Source organism: Pelophylax lessonae, assembly GCF_965119305.1.
Source record: "Pelophylax lessonae genome assembly, chromosome: 6".
Taxonomy (NCBI): domain Eukaryota; kingdom Metazoa; phylum Chordata; class Amphibia; order Anura; family Ranidae; genus Pelophylax; species Pelophylax lessonae.
Genome location: NC_138773.1, coordinates 295685661 through 295708293, shown reverse-complemented (window position 1 = coordinate 295708293; position 22633 = coordinate 295685661). Strand labels below are relative to the sequence as shown.

Genomic DNA, 22633 nt, shown 5'->3' with positions numbered 1-22633 from the left:
TATTCCAATATTCTGTTTAATTTTGCAACATCTCTTAAAGGTGGCCTGTCTGTGTTACCCATGACACCAAAATGAGATAGCATTGGCCTTAGTTCTTTCAAACACTTTAATCAAGGTGTTATCTTTTTTCCAGACATAGTGAGAGATGTAATGAAAACAGAGGAGGACGATGATCAGGAAAGTGAATTAGACCCCCTGGAACGCTCAGGGTTTCTGTTTGGAGGCCTGGTACATGATATTCGTCGGCGGTATGTGAAGTACTGGAGTGACATCAAGGACGGTCTCAATAGCCAATGTCTGGCAGCTGCTCTCTTTATCTACTTTGCCGCTCTGTCTCCAGCCATTACCTTTGGAGGTCTTCTAGGTATCTACAAGAGACGTAACAGAGATTTGAGCATGCTTTATTTTTTTATATTTATATTTTTCCTAGTTTTTAGTGTGGCAGGAGCGGGGGGGGGGGGGGTTGGGGGTTGGGGGGTTTGGGTAGTTAAAACCTCTGTAAGGGTATATCTGTGTCCTGTTAAAGAATATGTAAACCCAATCACCAGTGTTTCATAAAAGCTTTAATGTGGTAGCGTATTTAAAGCGGAGTTCCACCCAAAAGTGGAGCCTCTGCTTATATGCTTCCTCCCCCCTATGGTGCCACATTTGCCACCTTTCGGGGGGAGGGGGAAACAAGTACCTGTTTTTGACAGGTACCCTTCCCCACTTCCAGGAGACAGCGCCGCAGCTCTGTCCCTTGGAAGTTCTGCCCCCTTCCTTCTTCCTCTGCCGCCGGGCCAATTAGAAAGTACAGCGTACTTCACGCATGCGCAGTAGGGAACCAGCTGTGAAGCCGAAAGGCATTACTGCTCGGTTCCCTTGCCCTGAATAGCGGCGGCAGCACCCGAGAGCTTAAACGAAAGTCAGCTTCAGGTGCGTACATCGCGGGAACCCCGGACAGGTAAGTTCTAATATTTAAAAGGCGGCAGCTACAGTATTTCCTGGGGGGGCAGAACTCCTCTTTAACCGGTTGCCGACCGCCGCACGACTATATACTGCGGCGGTCAGCCCCGGCCAGGCAGAGTGACGTATCGGTACGTCACTCGCCTGTCACTGACTTGCGAGCCTATCGCGGGCGGGCGCGCGCCCGCCAAGGCGCGCGCCCGCCGCGGCTCGTTCACAGGCAAGTCAGTGCGTGTGACCGGCGGACTCGATGTCCGCCAGTCACACTGCGATCGCTCCTGTGAAGGGAGAAAGACAGAGCAGCTTGTGTAAACAAGCTGCCTGTCAGTTCTCCCTGTGTAAAAGTGAAGATCTGTCCGTTCTACTATGTAGAACGGTTGATCTTTGCTTTTACACCAATAGGAATGTCCCTACACAGTAGAAAGCACGCCCCTAGGACACACTTAACCCCTCCCTGTCCAATAAAGTTAACCCCTTCCCTGCCAGTGTCATTTTTGCAGTAACAGTGCATATGTATAGCACTGATTACTGCAGTAATGTCACTGGTAACCCCAAAAGTGTCAAAAATGTCAGTCAAGGGTCCGATCTGTCCGCCGCAATGTCGCAGTACCGAAAAAGAAATCGCAGATCGCCGCCATTACGCGTTAAAAAAAAAAACACCAAAAATGACAAAAATCTTTCTCTTTGTTAGTAAACGCGATAACTTTTGCGCAAACCAATCAAAATACGCTTTTTGCGATTTTTTTTACCAAACATAGGTAGCATAAAACAAATTGGCCGAAAAATGTTAAAAAATTTTGATTTTTACTTTTTTTTTTGGGGAATTTCATATAAAAAAATGTGAAAAATATTGTTATTTTTGCAAAATTTACGCTCTTTTTTTGTTTATAGCGCGTGATCAAAAAATCGCACAGGTGATCAAATACCACCAAAAGAAAGCTCTGTTTGTGGGGAAAAAAGGACGTCAAATTCGTTTAGGTACAGCGTCGCACGACCGCGCAATTGTCCGTTAAAGTCACGCAGTAAAAAATCGCAAAAAAACCCCTGGTCCTTTAGCAGCCAAATCCTCCGGGGCTTAAGTGGTTAAAGAGGAAGTAAACTTTCTCTTCAAACATTTACCTATAGATAGTGTAAATATCTCCTAAACGTGTACCGTTTAGGAGATATATACATGATGTTCATCCAGTGACATCACTGGTGCATGTGCTCTGAAGGAAGGGCCACAGGTGCCATTTCTTCCTCTTGCCATCTGCTGTAGCATGTCTGTTGTCTTTAACCATCTCCTGTAGCATGTCTACTGTCTCTGACCATCTCCTGTAGCATGTCTGTTGTCTATGACCATCTCCTGTAGCATGTCTGTTGTCTATGACCATCTCCTGTAGCATGTCTGATGTCTCTGACCATCTCCTGTAGCATGTCTGTTGTCTATGACGATCTCCTGTAGCATGTCTGATGTCTCTGATCATCTCCTGTGTTCACAATGCAGCAGGGCAGCTGCTCAGGACAGGACCCAGAAGCCAGGGAAGAGCACTGCAGTGGTGGTGTCTACTACAGTGATTTCCAGCTTCTGGAGGGATCCCACAGATATAGAGCATACTTATTTACATTGGTCCATGTTGGATCAATGCAACTGTTGTACCTGGAGTTTCAGCTGTAACATGTTAAAGCATTTATGAATTTTTGAGTGACTGGGTTTAGCGCTACTTTAGTCCTTGTTGTTTCTTTTGTACTATGGTGGTCAACATCATAATGTCCCTGCAGCCACCCATAGCCTCCATATCTCTGTATAAAAATAAACAGCTGCTTACATCACAAGCAGATCACAGGGGGAATACTTATTTATCTTTATCATAGTAGTTAGTCCTCCAAACTGACTTTTACCTGGAAAAGGCTGGTGACAAAATATTCTTTCTTGGCATTCTCAGGGGAGAAGACACAAGGACTGATGGGGGTGTCGGAGCTTATAGTCTCTACCTCGGTGCTGGGTGTCCTTTTCTCTCTACTTGCCGCTCAGCCGCTGCTCATCATTGGATTTTCTGGTCCACTTCTTGTGTTTGAAGAGGCATTTTTTAAGGTGTGAATAAACATACTCCACAAGTAAAGCCAATTCTTTTTTAAAAATCTCAAGATTGGAGCCTTGTTACATCATTGAAAGCAGAGTGATAGAAGAGCTAGAGTATGAGAGAAGGTCCAAAGGTTTGGTGACCTCTGCAGTAAAATACGTTTTTCTCAAGACGTCTTCCAGGGCAGCATCTGAGAGATAGGTCCCCTCCCACGTAAAACATGAAACACATCATCCACCATTTTAAAAGGCAGTCACATACCTCAGTGCCTCAGTTCTTGTGTTTCCTCTGGACTAACAGGAGCTACAAGCAGTTTGTTATTTTTTTCTAGGCACTGTGCTAGTTGCAAGGGCCTCCCTGTCCGACTGCCTCCACAAGCCTCTAGGGAGGTTAGGTAGCTTCTGGACAGGGGCAACTAGAGGACCCCCTGGGGATTACTCCCTCCTTTTTTGCCCGAGAGCCAGGAGGCAGGAGGACACTTCCTCTTTTTCCCCCAGGCACTGACTCCAACCTGCTGTGATCTGGAGCACAGGGTGGACCAAGATGGCACTGTCTTGCGCGTGGGGCGTGGTGACATCATCACTTCTGACCAGGGCCATCTTGGTGAAGGTATGAGCGGATGTGTGGTACATCACACTTCTGGTTGTGTCACTCGCAGGTGCATCTTGATTGGTTGCAGAGCATGGCATCCCTTCCAGTTTCTCCAAAGGTGGCGTTTTAAAGAACCTGGAACATGCAACCTCAATCTTATGGAGCCAGACACCTTCTGCAGCAGGGAGGACAGAGCACACTATCAGCAGGTATGTGTCCACCCATACTACTGATGGGGCAGTTGGGGGTGGGGCCGGAGCTGGGGCAGGGGCAGGAAAGCTTTCAAGGAACATGTGTTGGATGTTTGCTTGAAGCTTACCATATTGGACACTGCACCATCGCACCATCCTGTCCTGTAGAGCCTGCGAGCCAGGACCGCTCCAAGGTAAGCCAGAGCATGCTGAGACCACCTCTGTACTTACCAAACCACTATGCACATAATGCTAATTAGTGGTAGCAGCGATTTTGGCTAAGACCAGCAGCGTGCATTCCCTCCCTAATCATGTGCTTCCTAAATGGCAGCCAGCTGGGCCAAAAATCTTTGCCAAAAGTGCATAGGCAAACCTGTGGCAAAAGAATCCCAAGGAGTCCTAAAAGGATTACTCTACTCTAAAATATGTCAGACACCTTCCTCTCACTTCAGTCTGGGTGCAATCAGGTCTTTGTGCTTGATTATGGTGGGGATCCTGCAACATATAATTGACTGGATCTTGGACTAGTCCCCTATGCAAGGGCTGCATAGACAAACCTGTGCCTAATGACTGCTCGTTATCACAGGCAGGTAATGTACGTCTGACTGCTCTGGCCACATTGCCAGGCTCAGGATGTCAGCAGCTTTAATCTACTACCAGGCCTGACCAGGTTAAGATCTCAGGGATTTAAAGACCTGAGTGAGGTATTCAGGTTTACTTCAGTGTACTTTTCTCTATGGGTGACTCATTTCAACGAAACAATTGGCCATGCTCAGGGAGGAGTGGAAGCTGTACCTACAGTAATAGGGGTTACTAGTATCCACTTTACACACCACTTGGTGTGCTCACCTTCACACTTTTTACCTGAAGTCCCCCAGTACTTCCACTGGATAGATATATAATGCATTGGTAGCCACAGAGCAAGTTTTTATCTAGGTCCTGGATTCTGCTAACTGCTTGATGGCATAAACATCAATTGCGTCTACATTGCAAATCAGGGGGTATCTCTTAGTGGAATACACCATGACTGCAGTGCTGTATTTTGACCTAGGCCGATAAGGCTCAGGCCTAGGGCGGCACTTTGCAGGGGGGCAGCAAAAAAGCCACCCCCCCTCCACCTGAGACTCTATTGGCCACTGGTTGCTAGAGCTGCCTCTCTCACCCCCCCCTCTCTCTCTCACCCCCTCTCTCATACCCCCTCTCTCTCTCTTACCAGCTCACACCACCCTTCTCTCTTTCTCTTACACCCCCTCTCTCACCCCCCCTCTCTCTCACCCCCTCACACTCCCCTTCTCTCTCTCACCCCGCTCTCTCTCTCTCTCTCTCTCACATCCCCCTCTCTCTCTCTCATCTCCCCCCTCTCTCTCTCTCATCTCCCCTTTCTCTCTCATCCCCCTCTCTCTCATCTCCCCTCTCTCTCGTCCCCCCTCTCTCTCTCATCCCCCTTCTCTCCCCCCTCTCTCTCTCTCTCATCCAGCTTTCTCTCTGTCTCTCTCACCCCCTCTCTCATCCCCTCTCTCTCTCTCTCTCTCTCTCCCTCCCTCCCTCACCCACTCCGCTCTCTCTCTCTCATCCCCCTCTCTCTCTCTCATCCAGCTTTCTCTCTGTCTCTCTCACCCCCTCTCTCACCCCCCCCTCTCTCTCTCTCTCTCCCTCCCTCCCTCACCCACCCCGCTCTCTCTCTCTCATCCCCCTCTCTTTCTCCTCCCCTCCCTCACCCCCCCCCCCCTCATGAGATCTCAGGGGTTCATGCTGGGACTTGTAGTCCTTCAATTTTTGAGGGAGTTACATCCATTAAAAAGAAAGGAGTGGGCCAAATTTACATAGGACGGGGAGGGGGGCGCTCAAATTTAGTCTTGCCTAGGGCAGCACAAAATCAACATACACCACTGCGTGACTGACCTCAGGGTTCTGCAGCATGCTAGTTTTTTATGTCTATCTTAAACATACACATGAAGTTGATGAAATGGGGGCAAGATCTCTGGTGGCTGTAGTTCAACTAGATTTCCTTTGTTTTCAAATTAACGTTTCATGTGAAATTTGCTATCTGTGACTGTGCATTTCATAAACTATTGCTCTATCTTTGCGGTGATTCTAATAAGCCTTCTTTTAGAAGCAGGTTTTTTTTCCAGAAGTTTCCGTATGATGGTGCACTATACAGAACACTTTATCCTTATGTGTTTTATATAATGTCATGGGAGGTCAGTTTTTTTTCTACTGCATCTCTTTGAAAATATTCAGATAGTAATTACATATGGAAGGCCCAAGAGTCTTGGCTGCTGAGACTTTTCTTATGGTTCTGCAGTATGTTATGTCTCCATTGGCGCTTTTCCACTGCATGGAACCGAACGGTTCAGCTCGCTTTTGCGCTTTTCCACTGTATGGTACCGTATGGTACGGTGTTGGAACGGTTCAGTACGGTACAGCGGCGCTTTTCCACTGCATGGAACTGAACGGTACGGCTCGCTTAAACAGTACCACCTCAGTTGTGGTTCCAAGAGGGCCGTACCAGTACCATATCCTACAATCCTTTGCATGCAGCCTTGACTGTTTGTCACTACTAGCCACTGATTGGTCAGAGAATCGTTGTTATCCCACCCACTTTACTTTAGTGGAAAAGCAAACCGTACAAAACCGTTCCAATACCGTACCATGCGGTACCATGCAGTGGAAAACCAAACAGAGCCAAGCAGGGCCGAGTGGAGCCGAGCCGGTACTTGCAGTGGAAAAGTGCCAAATATGTCTCATTTTGTCCACATTTGTTACATTGTTTGGACATTAACATGGACATGAAGTAGACTAATAGGTACTGGACATTTAGTTGCGAATGTTCAACTAGGTTCTCCTTGTCGCAGATCAAGGCTTTTGCCAATTATTATTTGTGACTGTTTTTATTTGATACTACTGCTAGTCCACCTTGTGCATGGGCCTCAGCTGCAAATGGGCCTTGATTTGGGAAGCTTTGATTATATGCATACTGCTTTAACTCTGACTTTATGCAGTTGTCAATATGGTCGTCTTTATACATAGACGTGTGTGTGTGCCTGGTTTGGGGATCAGACCTCTGGGCAGTAGCCTGACCAGGGTACCTTTTTTATTTATGAGTTCACAACCGGTGACTTTATATATTGGTGTCATTTGGTAATATTTCTACACACCTTCTGTAGGAAATAGGCTTTGTTGCAGCAGGTTCTAAATGATTGAGCACTGGTCAGTTCTTTATACATGGAGCTCTTTGATTTCACTCTAGTTGTATCTGTATCTGTCCTTGTACATGGATTACCCAGGAGACTTAAGCCTCGTACACACACATCGATAGTTGGCCGTGAATTTTTGGCCAACGTCCGATTGGCCGATTTTCGGCTTGTTAGTATGATGCTTTCGACAACCGACTCCGACTTTTCGGCCGAATAAAATCTGGTGTGCATGCTATAAAATTTTTGTTGGCCAACAACAGAACGGCCAATTGTTCCTCAGTCAGTACAGATTTCGGCAGACAAAAATCTGATGAGCAAGACTGGGCATGCTCAGAGAAGAAAAAACACACGGAAAGTAAACCAGCACATGACATCACTTCTGAAGTTGGTTTTTGTTGGCCAAGAAAATTTGTGTGCAGTCTAGAGCACATTTCAACCAACACAACAACACTGGACAAAAGACGGTAGATCGGTCGGCCGATAATCGTTGCGTGTGTACGAGGCATTAGCTCCTGAGGCTTTATCTAGCAGACAATCATATCCCACACATTCAGGCATTACCAGACACACTCCCTGGGCCTGACACTGGTAGCTTATAGGACATGATTCCAGTCCTCTAGCTTCAGAGGAATATGGTATATCACTTATCTCCTCAAAAGCAATTGTGTTTATGCAGACATCCCAATAGTAGCAATGGTTTTCATCTTATGGCACTATACAAGAGGGTATACCTAAAGTAAGGACGTGGGCCCACTACATTATATCATAGTGTATATGTTCTATACAATAGTATATCCTGGGCCAGGGCTGCAGAGTCAACCAGGTCATTCACATGATAACCTGCAGCACATTTATAAGCAGAGTTTATGGGAGTTTCAGCCTATCGTTATTTGCTATCACTCGGACTTTATACCTGGCTTGGGTTGTTATGGCACTATATTCAAATATAGTCAATATATATCTTTTTATATGTTCCCTGAGCAGAAGTGCGCCATAAAACGGAACAAATCCCATTGATTTAAGTCTCTAAAAAGTTACATTACTAGAATGCCTGGATTGCTAACTGTCACATGCGCTTGTTGCATCAACCAAACTTTGAAACCATCAAATGGCTGGTGTAATGACTAATCACATGTGCAGCACCATGACTGTTGCAGATTAGACAGAAGCAGCTTCCTTGGCGGTAAAGGATAATAGGGTTTAATTCTGCTTTAAGGCTGTCAGCAGATCGGTCCACAATCTCGGCTGTGCCTAAAAATGCTTAAAATGGGGAGCAACTGAGCATGTGTAAAGCAGAATGAGTCAGTGTATTGCTGAATTTTACACAGTATAGATGCTTATTTTTAGCGTTTTACATAGCTATACTTGCAGAAGAGGCCGGCCTAAGGTGATATAGCAGGACTTAGTTTTCTGACTAAAGGTCCACTTTAACAGAGTGTGGTGTAACAATCAGCATGAATGGGTTACCCGGTTACTGATACACAGTGTTGCACATCTTAGTTTAAAAAAGTAATTAGTTACAGTTACAAATTACTTCTCCCAAAAAGTAATTGAGTTACTGACTCAGTTACCACATTGAAAAAGTAATTAGTTACTCAGCAAAGTAACTGTGACTTTTTTTTTAATATTCTATAATGCAATTACGTTCTATAACATCTTTAATAGCAAAGATGTTTATATTAACTGATTGAAGAATAAAAACACTATATACAGTATTTTACACTGGTGGTGGCGTGGCACACTGGTGGTGACGTGGCACACTGGTGGTGACGTGGCACACTGGTGGTGGCGTGGCACACTGGTGGTTGGGGTCTGAGTCCTCCTGACCTGACTTAAGTAACTTTTTTTTTTTTTCTTTGTACCTGCTGGCTGCTGCTGTCTCTGGACTGGCTGGCTGCTGGTGGTGGTGTCTGTGGCACACTGGTGGTGGGTGGTGGCTGGTGACTGTCTGTGACTGACTGAGTCTGTGAGGTTTTTTTTTTTTTTGGTACCTGCTGTGCTGGGCTTGCTGGTGGTGGTGGTGTGGCCTGGCAGGCACTGGCACACTGTTGTCTGGGTCCCTCTGGCTCCGTCCTCCTCCAGGCCTCAGGCCTGCCTGCCTGTGCCTCTCTCCTCTTCTGGGCTGTGTGCGTTGGTGGAGTCGGTGGTGGTGGACTTCTTGCTGCCCTGTGAGTGGTGGTGGAGTCCTGGACTATGTTGTTTTATATATTTAACAGCCAGGCTGGCAAAAGTCACTGATTCTGAGTAAATTGGCAATGCAACAATGGCTTGGCTGGGTCGGGTCGCCGATCCGCCGCCCGCCGGACTCTATGCCCTGCCCTCTATGGTGCACTGTGCTGTTGCTGTACGACGAGACGATCGTGACTCACTCGACTGAGTCTCCTCCTCTTCTCTCTCCAGTACCACGGACAGTGGTCATAGAGGAGAGGGGGAATACAATTACATCTACTGCCATCTAGTGGCGGTAGATGTAATTGCAGTAACGCAGCCGAAAGTAGTGGCAACGGCGTTACAGGGAGAGGACGAGTAATCAGATAGATTACTCGTTACCCTGAAAAGTAACTGCGTTAAGTAACGTCGTTTACTTAAACGCAGTTACTACCAACACTGCTGATACAGACCCAGTCTCCTTAAGCAGGGATCTCCCAAACTCTACTCATACCAGTATCACAACTAGGACCAGAGTCCTTGGGGGGGGGACCTCAGACTTAATACATAGGAAGAACACCTGACATTTGCATTCCGATGAGGGGAGAGTTATATTGCGTATGCAAGAATGTACTATATGATTGTCCTTACATATTGCTCATATGCTTAGTAACTGATTGGCAGTCTAGCAATTTCTGTGTATTTCTCTCTTTTGTGATCAGAGTACTTTCCTGGTACACTGATGGTCAAGGGCGTTGTTTGTTAGTCCATGCTTTAGGTAGCTATTTAGACACATCAGGAGTTGCAGTGGTAATTATGGTCTAGGTATCATGGATTTCTCCTATACTGTTTTATGCTCCTGACTTTATAGTCCTTACAGTAGTTCACTCTGACTCAGGTATGGGTGATCTCAGACCCAACCAGGGGTAGAAAGCAGCGTCTCCATGCTTACAGTGCCTGATTGGCTGCTCATTGGATGGTGCTTGGCTTGTCCCGGGGCCATTGACACTTAGCAAACCAAGTGGCAACACAGCATTAGTTTTTTGTGGCCAATTTTTAGGGTGGCATTCTGATCTCCGCTATAGCGTTTTTTTTTTTTTTTTTGGTTTCTATTGTCTCCAGTGCGTGGAGCATTATTCCCATGTTCCACAGATTAATCAATTTGAGTATGATTTCTAAAACTAATTTAATTAGGGGTTCCCTGCTACTCTTTATAGTTATATGTAGAACCTCTCAGTGGAGTGAGAGGTCATTTCCCAAATCTTTGACATTAGTATGGACAGAGGAAGGGGTTTGCCTCAATAGCTCCACAGAGCTGGCAGTTAGATCAAACTAGCATCTCTTACATCTACCAATCTCAACCAGGTACCACCCAAGGGGATCACAGCCAATTCTCACAGGGCCTGACCATCTTTATATGTGGAGAAAGCAGCAGTTGGGCCAGAATAGATCTGGCAGGTGGCAACCTGGTCAAGCTTCAATACCCTTACAAATCATTACAGGATTTCCTATCCAGCCAAGACCAATCTTTCAGTGGAAAGGTCCTTCAGGCTGTAGACCCTCCTAGTAGTATTACTTGCTAAATCCTCTCAGATGCTGCCCTGGAAGACGACTTGAGAAAAACAGAGTTAGTTACCTGGTACTCCTTTTCTAGGAAGTTTTCTAGGGCAGAACTCATACCCATCCCTATTTTTTATTTTTTATGTGGAAGTTTTATGGAAGGATATATGTATATTTTCCTGTTGTTCCTCCGGTACTTGTATGTTACTGAGGCACTGAGGTATGTGACGGCCTTTTAAATTGGTGGATGATGTGTTTCCTGTTTTAGGTGGGAGGAGATCTATCTCTCAGATGCTGTCCTGGAAGACTTCCTAGAAAAGGGGTTACCAGGTACCTAACTCTGTTTTTTCAATACTACTCCATATCATCAATATCAAGTTGAAATAAGGTTGTAAACGGCACAATTTTTCTTAAAGCGCTTCGCAAAACTCTGTTTTTTTTTAGTCTATGATAGTGGTGGTCCAACTTTCTGACTACACCTTGCTTTATTGCTTGGATTTAGGCACCATTTTAAAGAGCCAAGCAAGTGACAAGAACTGTAAATATTACTAGATGCCAGTCTATAAAGCCCTAGAGAACTTTCTGGTAAAGTCTACATGAGTTGCTTTCTATTCTGGCTTCTTCTATCCCTTGGTTTATCTTGGACACCATATTGTCTTGTTGGAAAGTGTAGAAAATATTAATATTCTTGAGTGATTATTACTCAAACTCCTCACACTGTGATTGTTTTTCACTCATCAGCTGGTACTAGCACCCCACCTTCTCCATGACAGCCAAACCGGATGTGTCTGACATACAGTACTGTACATGCCTAAGTAGTAATTAAAAATGAAACTAGGAAAGACTCCTTCGTACATAACGCTAGTAATAGTCACATTCAGCTGGGCTGTTTCTTTAAAGCAAACCCTTTTGTTTTTCTTTGTAAACCCTCTCTTTGAAGTTGTACCTATAGGTAAGCCTTTAATAAGACTTACCTATAGGTACTGTAAATATCTCCTAAACTTGCACCGTTTAGGAGATATTTACTTTTAATGCAGCCGATGATGTCATCGGCGCATGCGCTCTGAAGGAACGGCCACCCATGCCGTTCCTTCAGAGTCCTGTGCCATGAACGGCGGCTCCCTCACGCATGCGCGGGAGTGATGTAATCGCGCCTCCGGCCAATCAGAACGCGAACCAGGAAGCAGGACGGCCGACATGTTGTCGCTGAGTGGGCGGCACTGCAGGGGCTTCGTTTGAGGTAAGTACTTCATAATGAGCTAGTATGCAATGCATACTAGCTCATTATGCCTTTGTCTTTACAGGTTTTGTTTTTTTTTCTATTTTTTTTGAGGAGGGTTTACTTCCTCTTTAATGTTGAAGTAATTTTGTAAATCATCCAAGTCACTTCTTCACACTAAAGGGTGGTTCCACAACTTCCACATTTCCCTCCCTGTTCTTGGACAATCAACACCTGCCTTAACACATTCCATGGTGTGTCTACGCTACTGTCTGGATATACTGTATATGCTGGTGTATTTTCCTGACACTCATTAGAACTGAAGTGAAACTTCTTCAAAATTACAGAGCAAGTCCAGTTAAAGTGAAAAATTAGATATTGGATAGAAGAATTAATATTATTCAACACCTCCAAACAGGCCTCCAAACCACTTACCCATCTGAAGTCCCCAGTAGAAAAACAATACTGATGGTAGAATTATTTTTATACATGTTATACGGTCTTAGCAGTTGGGTAAACTCCAAGCCTCCGTTTAGATGTATAACCTGTGTTCTCTCTGCCAGTTCTGCCAGGTCCAGGACATCGAGTACCTGACCGGCAGGGTTTGGATTGGATTCTGGCTGGTCCTGTTTGTCCTGGTTATGGTGGCCGCAGAGGGGAGCTTCTTGGTGCGTTACATCTCACCGTTCACCCAGGAGATCTTCGCCTTTCTTATCTCCCTCATCTTTATCAATGAGACCTTCTACAAGCTGTACAGAGTAAGTTTTTTTTTATTTTTATTTAGAATGGATGTTAAATTTTAATTAAAGAAAAAAAAATAAGATTATCTCAGAGATTACTGAGGTAATCAGAGAGTCAGGGATCCTCTGTGGTGATAAAGTTACAGGCTTTTGAATTGCCTGATCCCACGCTGAGACTAATTTACTAAAGACGTTAAGATTGCTAACTCAAAAACAGAAATATTGATGAAAAAGCACTTTGATTAAAGAATTTTGTACAGATGAGATGGAATAAAATAGGAATTTGCTTTTCACATAAGTAGATAATTGAAGTGAATCTTCACACTTTGAGTGACCATTTACAACTCCTTTAGCAAATCAGTCTCACTGTTTCCAAATTTTTTATGTGCAGTGTTAAGGTCAAGCAGTTTACAGGCAGCAAAAGTCAAACTTGAGATGACCTCTAACATTCTTTCTGAAGTGTCAGGCACTAGCGAAGCTTCTAAAGCTAAATAAGAGGTCATAGGGGTCTTTAATAAGCAAGACTACACTGTTATAGTAATTAAAATAGAAGTCTAGCCGAAAATGTTTTTTTTTTTTTACGTTTTGGTTAAATTGGGGAATGGGTATAACTCCCCATTTAGAAGATTTCCTCTTTCACTTGTGGTTACTTACTGGTGCCACCTGTGCCAGGAAGCGAGAACAGAGGTCCCCAGCAGGAACACAGACAGCACCTTTTTAGGGGAGTGGATTAGGGTAAGAAACTCTTTCAAGTTTTTATTGCTGTTTTTGGGGAAATTTCTTTACACTTCCTATCCTGGTGACTGCTGGGATTAAAAGTGAAGGGGAGACAGCTGTAAAAACCTGACAGAAGTTCTAATCTTTCTATACTCAGGGCAAAAACAATTTTGCTGGATTTTTCTTTACCACTCGGACCAAAGCATTTATTTGTTTAATTTTTTAATTTTCTTTTTATGCAACACTGAATTAATTAACAAACAACATGAATACAAAGGAAAAAAATATTAAGGGTAAAAAATAAAAAAAATCAGCACAAATCCATATCTAAGGGAAGGAGAGGAGGGAGGTAATTAAGGGTTTATTAGGTTAAATAACGTCCTTTGGTCCTTTGTAAAAAATGTTCTATCCACAGCTATCTGTTATTGAAGCTTGTCCTCGATTCAGATACTCAACCAGCCAGTGGATTCAGTGTTGCCTTACTGTAATCAGGTGCAGCAGGGCCTCATGCTGCCATCTTGGTATTCCTCTCAGTGGCAGTCATCAGCAGAGTTGTATAAAGTACTCGAAACCCATACTTGAGTAAAAGTACAAGTGCTCGATCAAAAAGTGACTTGAGTAGAAGTGGAAGTGCTTCGATCAAAAAGTGACTTGAGTAGAAGTACAAGTGCTCGATCAAAAAGTGACTTGAGTAGAACTGGAAATGCTCTATCAAAAAGTGACTTGAGTAGAAGTACTAAAGTATTCAACATTTTTTGTACTTAAGTATTGCAAGTAGTTTTTTTTTTAAATTTTGCTACTCAAGTACTGAAATTAAAAGTTCCAGTAGTTTTTAAAAAATATTTGCTACTCAAGTACTGAAAGTAAAAGTACAAGTACTGTGTTATGTAGTTATTAAAGAAAGAAGTCAAAAGTTTATTAAAGTTAAAGTTATTAAAGAAAGAAGTCAAAAGAAGTCAAAAGTCAAAAGTACACATGACATAATACACATTTTTTTGAGCTTCATGAAACCTGCCATCTACTGTTCTGGCAGTGATAATTTTTATCATAGTAACGAGTAACTATGCAGCACAAAAAAAAGAAATATTGCAGTAGAAGTATTGAAATCATCGAAAAAATGTAGTGAAGTAAAAGTGGAAGTAGGAGAAAAAAAATTCTACTCTAGGAAAGTACAGATACCGCCTTTCGGTACTTAAGTACAGTAGTGAAGTAGTTCTACTTAGTTACTATACATCTCTGGTCATCAGAGGGCAGCTGTCTCTTCTGGGTTCAGGCAGTTGGCCTCCAATGACATGTGGAGCTCTGCCCACTGGGTGCTGGCAGACCCTACTCCTGCAGTCTCTTGGGATATGCATTGTGGAATCCCAGGAGGCTGTGGCAGCAGGGACACATTATTCTCACCTAGGTGACAATGGCAGTAGGGGCGGGGCCAGGCAGAAAGTGTGAAAAAAAATAGTAATCAAACAGAAAATATAAAAAAGGTGCAGATTCATTCACTTTTTTTTACTTGTAAGCTTTCTTTAACTGATACAGATCAAAGGTCACACCTTTGATCTGCATATAAAAGTAAATACACTGAAACAATCCATTATCAACTATTTACTCAATGACACTCACAGACTGTGTCATTTTTGCACAGGAACAGTTGCATTTTGGCAGCCACTCCTGATTTGTAATACAAAGCAATTCCCAGCTGTCATTTTTACAGCTGGTAATAGCAGCAGGGAGAGTGGAGGTAGTGTGAGAGGAGCAGGGCGTAAGAGATGCATCCTGGAAACTTTATTAAAGTTTTTTAAGGACATGTGTCTAACATTCAAAATCATCGAGGCTAAAAAATTCTGATTCCTGCATAATTCCATTCCTGACTGATTCTCTTTACACTACCACCCCAATATATAATAAATGATAAAGCAACCTGTGGTAGTTGGTATCATAGTATCCCAATAATTAATATAGGAAGCATTTGGTATTATAGACACACATTTCTGCTGTAAAGAACAGGAAATATTCATGTTTAGAGTTGACTGTGTTGCTCTAGGTATTCGCAGACCACCCATTGCTCAGGACGTACCCTTCTGGTGGGTCTGGAGGTCGAGCTCTGGGTCCCCGGATGCAACCGAACACCGCTTTACTCTCCCTTATTCTGATGTCAGGAACTTTCCTCATCGCCTTTTTCTTGCGCAAGTTCAAGAACAGCCGGTTCCTTGGAGGAAAGGTGTGATGGAGGGTTGGTGCTAGCGTGGTATACAGGTCCTCTTCATATCCCAGCTGTTTCATGGCCTCGCTCTCTCTCTTTCTTTGCTCAGGCTCGACGAGTGATTGGAGATTTTGGGATTCCAATATCTATCCTTGTTATGGTCCTAATTGATTATACAATAACTGACACCTACACGCAGGTATGTTCTTTTACATTTTTTAGAGCCCATTTACAATTTTGTAAGGAGCTGATACGTGTTATGTTCTGCATTAATGTGCGTTGAATGAAAGCAGACCATTGAAGTGAATAGGCTGCCAACACACCTCAACATGCCAAAATCTGGGCATGCACCTTTTTTGGCAACACAACACTTTTTTTTTTAATTCTTTTTATTCATTTTTTTATTCAAACAAAAACATACTCAGGTGGACCGGCTCATGCAGGAGTAGGCCGTCCTGAATATAAACAACAAAATAAAACTGGGAAGATATGCTGGGTAGTACATAAGTGCATGCTGCCTCCTGCACCAAGCCAAATCAGAGTAAGTAGTGCAAAAGTGCCGGATCCCCTTATCTCGTGAGGATGTAAGCTAGGTGATAATACCACTCTCCAGAGCTTTGTGTATTACAGGCCGCCTGAGACCACTGTCCAGAGCACTGTGCAGCATTACAGCCCTCTCAGGCCACTGTCCAGAGCACTGTGCAGCCTTACAGCCCTCTCAGGCCACTGTCCAGAGCACTGTGCAGCCTTACAGCCCTCTCAGACCACTGACCAGAGCACTGTGTATTACAGGCCTCCTGAGACCACTGTCCAGAGCACTGTGTATTACAGGCCGCCTGAGACCACTGTCCAGAGCACTGTGTATTACAGGCCTCCTGAGACCACTGTCCAGAGCACTGTGTATTACAGGCCGCCTGAGACCACTGTCCAGAGCACTGTGTATTACAGGCCGCCTGAGACCACTGTCCAGAGCACCGTCCAGAGCACCGTCCAGAGCACTGTGTATTACAGGCCGCCTGAGACCACTGTCCAGAGCACTGTGCAGCCTTACAGCCCTCTCAGACCACTGTCCAGAGCACTGTGTATTACAGGCCTCCTGAGACCACTGTCCAGAGCACTGTGCAGCATTACAGCCCTCTCAGACCACTGTGAAGAGCACCGTCCAGAGCACTGTGTGCATTACAGGCCTACTCAGACCTCCATCCAAAGCACTGTGCAGCATTATAGGCCTCCTCAGACCATCTAGAGAGGCTAAATCGGTATCTGTGAGTTTTTATCTAACCTTAATCCCATAAATAACTAGAAAAGCTACAATTTCTGGGGAAGTTGTGTGAAGTGTTCTTGCCTCCACCAGTCATATTGTAAAAACTATCAGGAATATGGCTTAGCCGTGGACATTTTTAGTGGCAGCAGGGGTAGCTGAACGTTTTGATATAAGATTTGTGTAGGTGGGATGAAAATGAGGGAGTGGTGGCAGTTTAGAAATCATGTCCTAATTTTCAGCTCCCACTCCAGTTTTGAACATTCCGCTATTCATTCCTATGGGACCAATTTCGCCACAAAAACGTTGATATTTTGTGAACCATTCAGGGAAACATTCCACAGAGTAATAGCACACCAATCGGGAACAATCCACACGTTATGGTATATTACTGTCTATGTAGTGTAAGAACTGTGGGAGAAATTAGGATGGTAAATTTGGCTATAATAATAAGAATATATATGTGAGATAACAGTAAGTGATCTTGCCATGCAAGAACACTTAATAACATATGAGAATGGACCACCTGATGACGCAAGCACAAGCAAAATGCATTGTGGTCTCTGCTAAACCTGGAAGTAGGAAGTAAGGGCATTTGATACGCAGGCTGGGACGCAAGCCGACCGCCGCATGCTAGCAGGGAAAAGGAGATACAAGAGGGATACTGCAGATCCTTGGAGGATTTTTCCTGATACCCGCAATCAATCAATACAAATTGCCCTGTGCCAGGAGGGCACAACAAAATGTAAGAAGCCAACTATTGTTATTTGTGTATTTCCATTAAAACCAACAGTATTACACTATTTTTTGGCTATCTTATGTGTCTTTATACATGCGGACCGTATCTTCATATGTACGAGTAACGCACGAATAGGAGTAAGGAGCAGGATACTCTGGAGAAAGGAGTCGATTAATGGTTTGATCCACCTAAATAAAGGGATCACAGGCGTTGGGGGTCCTTGCGACCTGCTCTTATCTGGTAAGAGGCAACGAGTGACACACCCCATCACCTGGAGCACTAAAGATCCAAGCGATTGAATTTATATAATTTTCTCTGCATGAATTGACTTGGACTATTATTTAATTATTTATAAGCACTTTATACCACTTTAAACACTATAATAGTGGGCACATTATTTATTGATTTAATATATTTATCATTTTTGCTACTTTATTTATCTTTGCGGATGCACAAGTAAGCACTGTAAAAAAATCCTTTTGCAAATATTTTGCACTTTACTAATTATTTAAGTTATATTGCACCATTGATGTTTTTATTTTTGTGAAATATACACTTTAAATTATTTTACAAGTACATATATACAGCACTTTAAAGATTACCAGCGCCTTTTTACCATATATCTATGGTATATTACTGTCTATGTAGTGTAAGAACTGTGGGAGAAATTAGGATGGTAAATTTGGCTATAATAATAAGAATATGTATGTGAGATAACAGTAAGTGGTCTTGCCATGCAAGAACACTTAATAACATATGAGAATGTTTTACTCCAGGAGTATATAATAGGTTTGGAAATTCTATAGAAATGCTTAAATAATGCATTACAATTTAACTAAACCCATTCAATTTTAGTCGACTAAAATGTAGGACATTTTACTAAAATTTACTGCAGATTTAGTCGACTAAATACGACTAAAACTAAAACAATTGCAGATGATGCCAAAATTAACACTACTTACGACCAGTCCCAACAGACAAGCTTGAAGAGATGCAGAGAAAGGGACATTGCGGAGATGGAGAGAAAAGGACCCGTGCAATGGCCTTAATCATATCAATCACATTACGCCAAAACAGTTGGATGGCAGGACATGCCCAGAAAATGCGAAAAGTTCCCTTCAACACTGTCACATCTCCAACACTTTGAAGGAATGTTAGGATTAAGCCGGCGCATCCTAGTGGATGTAAAATAGGCTCTGTGATGGATCTGAAATTGTATTTGTCGGTCTCTAAGGGAGATTAGCTGTTTAAATGGTGCATCCCACATGTCTGTCAAGTCCTCATCATCCATGTCCGGTACATCCAGCAGCCAATTACTCCTCAAAGTAGTCAAGTCAGGCAATGCAGTCATTGTCAGATGTGATTTGAATAAATAGCAGAGGCTGGCTTGTCGAGGGAATCCGAGTGAAGGTAGAGCTCTAGATCTGGCAACACAACACATTACCAATCAAAATGGATGGCCTCGCAATGCAGCATTTTGCAGTATAGTTGCAACGTACTTGTGCAAATGTGCCCTAAATAGAGTCTTCTTTTCTTCTTTGCTTCAGCCAAGAAAATGGAAAAAAAAAAGATGTTAATTCCCAAAAAGTATTTGTTTTTTGGATTGTTTTGCTAATTCTGGTGTGTTGTGGCAAGGGCTATACAGTTGTGCTCATAAGTTTACATACCCTGACAGAATTTATGATTTCTTGGCCATTTTTCAGAGAGTATGAATGATAACACAAAAACCTTTCTTTCATTCATGGTTCGTGTTTGGCTGAAGCCATTTATTATCAGCCAACTGTGTTTACTCTTTTTAAATCATAATGACAACAGAAACTACCCAAATTACCCTGATCAAGTTTACATACCCCAGTTCTTAATACCGTGTATTGCCCCCTTTAACATTAATGACAGCCTGAAGTCTTTTGTGGTATTTGTGGATGAGGCTCTTTATCTTCTCAGATGGTAAAGCTGCCCGTTCTTCCTGGCAAAAAGCCTCCAGTTCCTGTAAATTCTTGGGCTGTCTTGCATGAACTGCGCGTTTGAGATCTCCCCAGAATGGCTCAATGATATTGAGGTCAGGAGACTGAGATGGCCACTCCAGAACCTTCACTTTATTCTGCTGTAGCCAATGACAGGTCGACTTGGCCTTGTGTTTAGGATCATTGTCATGTTGGAATGTACAAGTACATCCCATGCGCAGCTTCCAGGCTGATGAATGCCAATTTTCCTCCAGTATTTTTTGATAACATACTGCATTCATCTTGCCATCAATTCTGACAAAATTTCCTGTGCCTTTATAGCTCACACATCCTCAAACCATCAGCGATCCACCACCGTGTTTCACAGTAGGAATGGTGTACCTTTCATCATAGGTCTTATTGACTCCTCTCCAAATGTAGCGTTTATGGTTGTGGCCAAGAAGCTCAATATTGGTCTCATCACTCCAAATGACTTTGTGCCAGAAGGTTTGAGGCTTGTCTCTGTGCTGTTCGGTGTATTTTAAGTGGGATACTTTTATTGGCATTAGCTTAGTAATGGCTTTCTTCTGGCGACTCGACCATGCAGCCCATCTTTCTTCAAGCACCTCCTTATTGTGCATCTTGAAACAGCCACACAACATGTTTTCAGAGAGTCCTGTATTTCACCTGAAGTTATTTGTTGGTTTTCTTTGCATCCCAAACAATTATCCTGGCAGTTGTGGTTGAAATTGTAGTTGGTTTACCTGACCGTGGTTTGGTTTCAACAGAACCCCTCATTTTCCACTTCTTGATTACAATTTGAACACTGCTGATTGGCATTCTCAATTCCTTGGATATCTTTTTTATATCCCTTTCCTGTTTTATACAGTTCAACAACCTTTTCCCGCAGATCCTTTGACAATTATTATGCTTTCTCCATGACTCAGTATCCAGAAACGTCAGTGCAGCACTGGATGAAAGATGCAAGGGTGGTCAGGAGTCCAGAAACTCATTGACCTTTTATACACACATACACACACTAATTACAAGCAAACAGATCACAGGTGAGGCTGGTTACCTTTAATAGCCATTCAAACCCTTTTGTGTCAACTTCTGTGCATGTTATCAGGCCAAAATCACCAGGGTATGTAAACTTTTGATCAGGATCTTTTGGGTAGTTTCGGTTGTCATTATGATTTAAAAAGAATAAACACAGATTATTAATAATAAATGGCTTCAGCCAAACACTAACCATGAGTGAAAGAAACGTTTTTGTGTTATCATTCATATTCTCAGAAAAATGGCCAAGAAATCATAAATTCTGCCAGGGTATGTAAACTTATGAGCACAACTGTAAATGAAAAAAAAAAGATTTTCCCTGCATGCACTTATTCTCTCCTGAGGTTTCCATGAGCTGAGCTGTGCATAAGGGGCAATTAAAGTTGACTTTATCACAATTACAACAGACATTCAGCTCTGTTCATGGGGAGTATTGATGAAAACTGGTGGCCACCTATAGCAGACAACCAAATTCAGATTTCCATTTACAGAAGGAAAATTAAACCTCGATTGGTTGCTGAGGGAAATGCAAATGTATTTGCAGCACTTTTTTATGTGAAAAGCAAAATAATATTTCCATTCTCTTGTTCTAGAAATTGAATGTTCCTTCTGGCCTGTCCGTCACCTCTCCTGGAAAACGTGGGTGGTTTATCCATCCCATGGGGACATCTAGTCCGTTTCCACTCTGGATGATGTTTGCATCCGCTATCCCGGCTCTTCTCGTGTTCATTCTCATTTTCATGGAAACTCAGATCACTACGTGAGTAGGATGATACTGAAGATAAATTATATACACCACAAACCTCTGTTTACTCTCTTTCAAATATTGTCTAAGTACAAGAGTCATGTGTATTCTTCCTCGAATCATGGGGTGATTTATGTATTTCTTTCAGATCTGTGCAGTAATCCAGTTCTGAGACTTTACCTTTCTGTAATAAAGACCGCTCACTGCTGCTCTCTCTCCTTGGGCTGGGTGACTGGTCTTGTCTCCGCCCCCCTTCTGTGGTTTTCTGCAGACAGCCTGTAGTGGGTGGAGTCTGCTAGGTTCCTCCCACAGCTCTGCTCTCTCTACAGGCTATGTACAGCACAGTGATGATGTCACTTCCAGGATACTAATTGTGTTTGCAAAGGGATTTGGTGAACACTAAGTGGATTTGTATCCTTTGTGGCTATTAGGAATATATTTTAAAGTGATATTTTTTAAAAAAAAATTAAAATAACAAACATGTTATACTTACCTGCTCTGTGCACAGAGCAGCCCCGATCCTCTTCTTCTGGAGTCCTCCCGCTAGTGCTCCAGGCCCCTCAGCTTTGGCAAGTCCCCCCACGAATATGGGGGCACCCATGCGTGCTCGCTCCAGAGCCGGCCGTCTGTGTCTATTCACAAAAAGTGATTGACAGCAGCGGTAGCTAATCAATCTGCTCAATGAGGAGGGAGACAGCAGCGAGAGCCCCTGCTCTCGTGCACATCGCTGGATTGTATCGTGCTCAGGAAAGAAAAAGGGGTGGGGGCTGAGGGGATCCTGCAACACAGATAGATTTTTACCTTTATGCAGTACATAGAATGCATTAGGGTGAAAAACCTTGAGGCTTTAGAACCACTTTAATAAAAGTTTTTATGCCCAAAGTTCAGCTTTAAAGTGACTGTAATGGTAACTTTTTTTAAAAAATGACAAACATGCTATACTTACCTGCTCTGTGCAATAGTTTTGCACAGAGCAGCCTCGATTCTCCTTTTCTGGGGTCCTCCGCCAGTGCCCTAGGCTCCTGCCTCTTTCTGAGTGCCCCCATAGGAAGCCACTTTCTATTGGGGCACTTGTGTTGGCTTGATCTCGAGTGTGTCTATTGTGAAAAAATGAGGGTATATATTGCGCTCAACAAAAATATTCACAAAAAGTGCTTGGGTGCATATAAATAGATAAAAACTTATATGAAAACAGTCCAACAGTGCTTAATAACATCAGTAGCAAAATAGAGAGCCACAACAATAGATAAAAGCACAACCCAGCATAAATGCATAAATAGATAAACAAGTAAAAGTCCTTTTAGTGCTTAAAAAATCA

At 43.2% G+C, this 22633-nt stretch overlaps 1 protein-coding gene across 1 annotated transcript in view; it reads left to right on the top strand.

Moving 5' to 3' along the window:
* Positions 1–22633, top strand: part of SLC4A3 (solute carrier family 4 member 3) — a gene marked incomplete at its 5' end in the record, with an annotated part of 84978 nt that overhangs the window by 47978 nt on the left and 14367 nt on the right. Inside the window, 6 exons of the mRNA XM_082260939.1 lie at positions 134–364; positions 2871–3019; positions 12478–12672; positions 15410–15586; positions 15678–15767; positions 21164–21330. Of these exons, the coding sequence (XP_082117065.1) occupies positions 134–364; positions 2871–3019; positions 12478–12672; positions 15410–15586; positions 15678–15767; positions 21164–21330 (1009 nt within the window). The remainder of the gene's footprint in view (positions 1–133; positions 365–2870; positions 3020–12477; positions 12673–15409; positions 15587–15677; positions 15768–21163; positions 21331–22633) is intronic.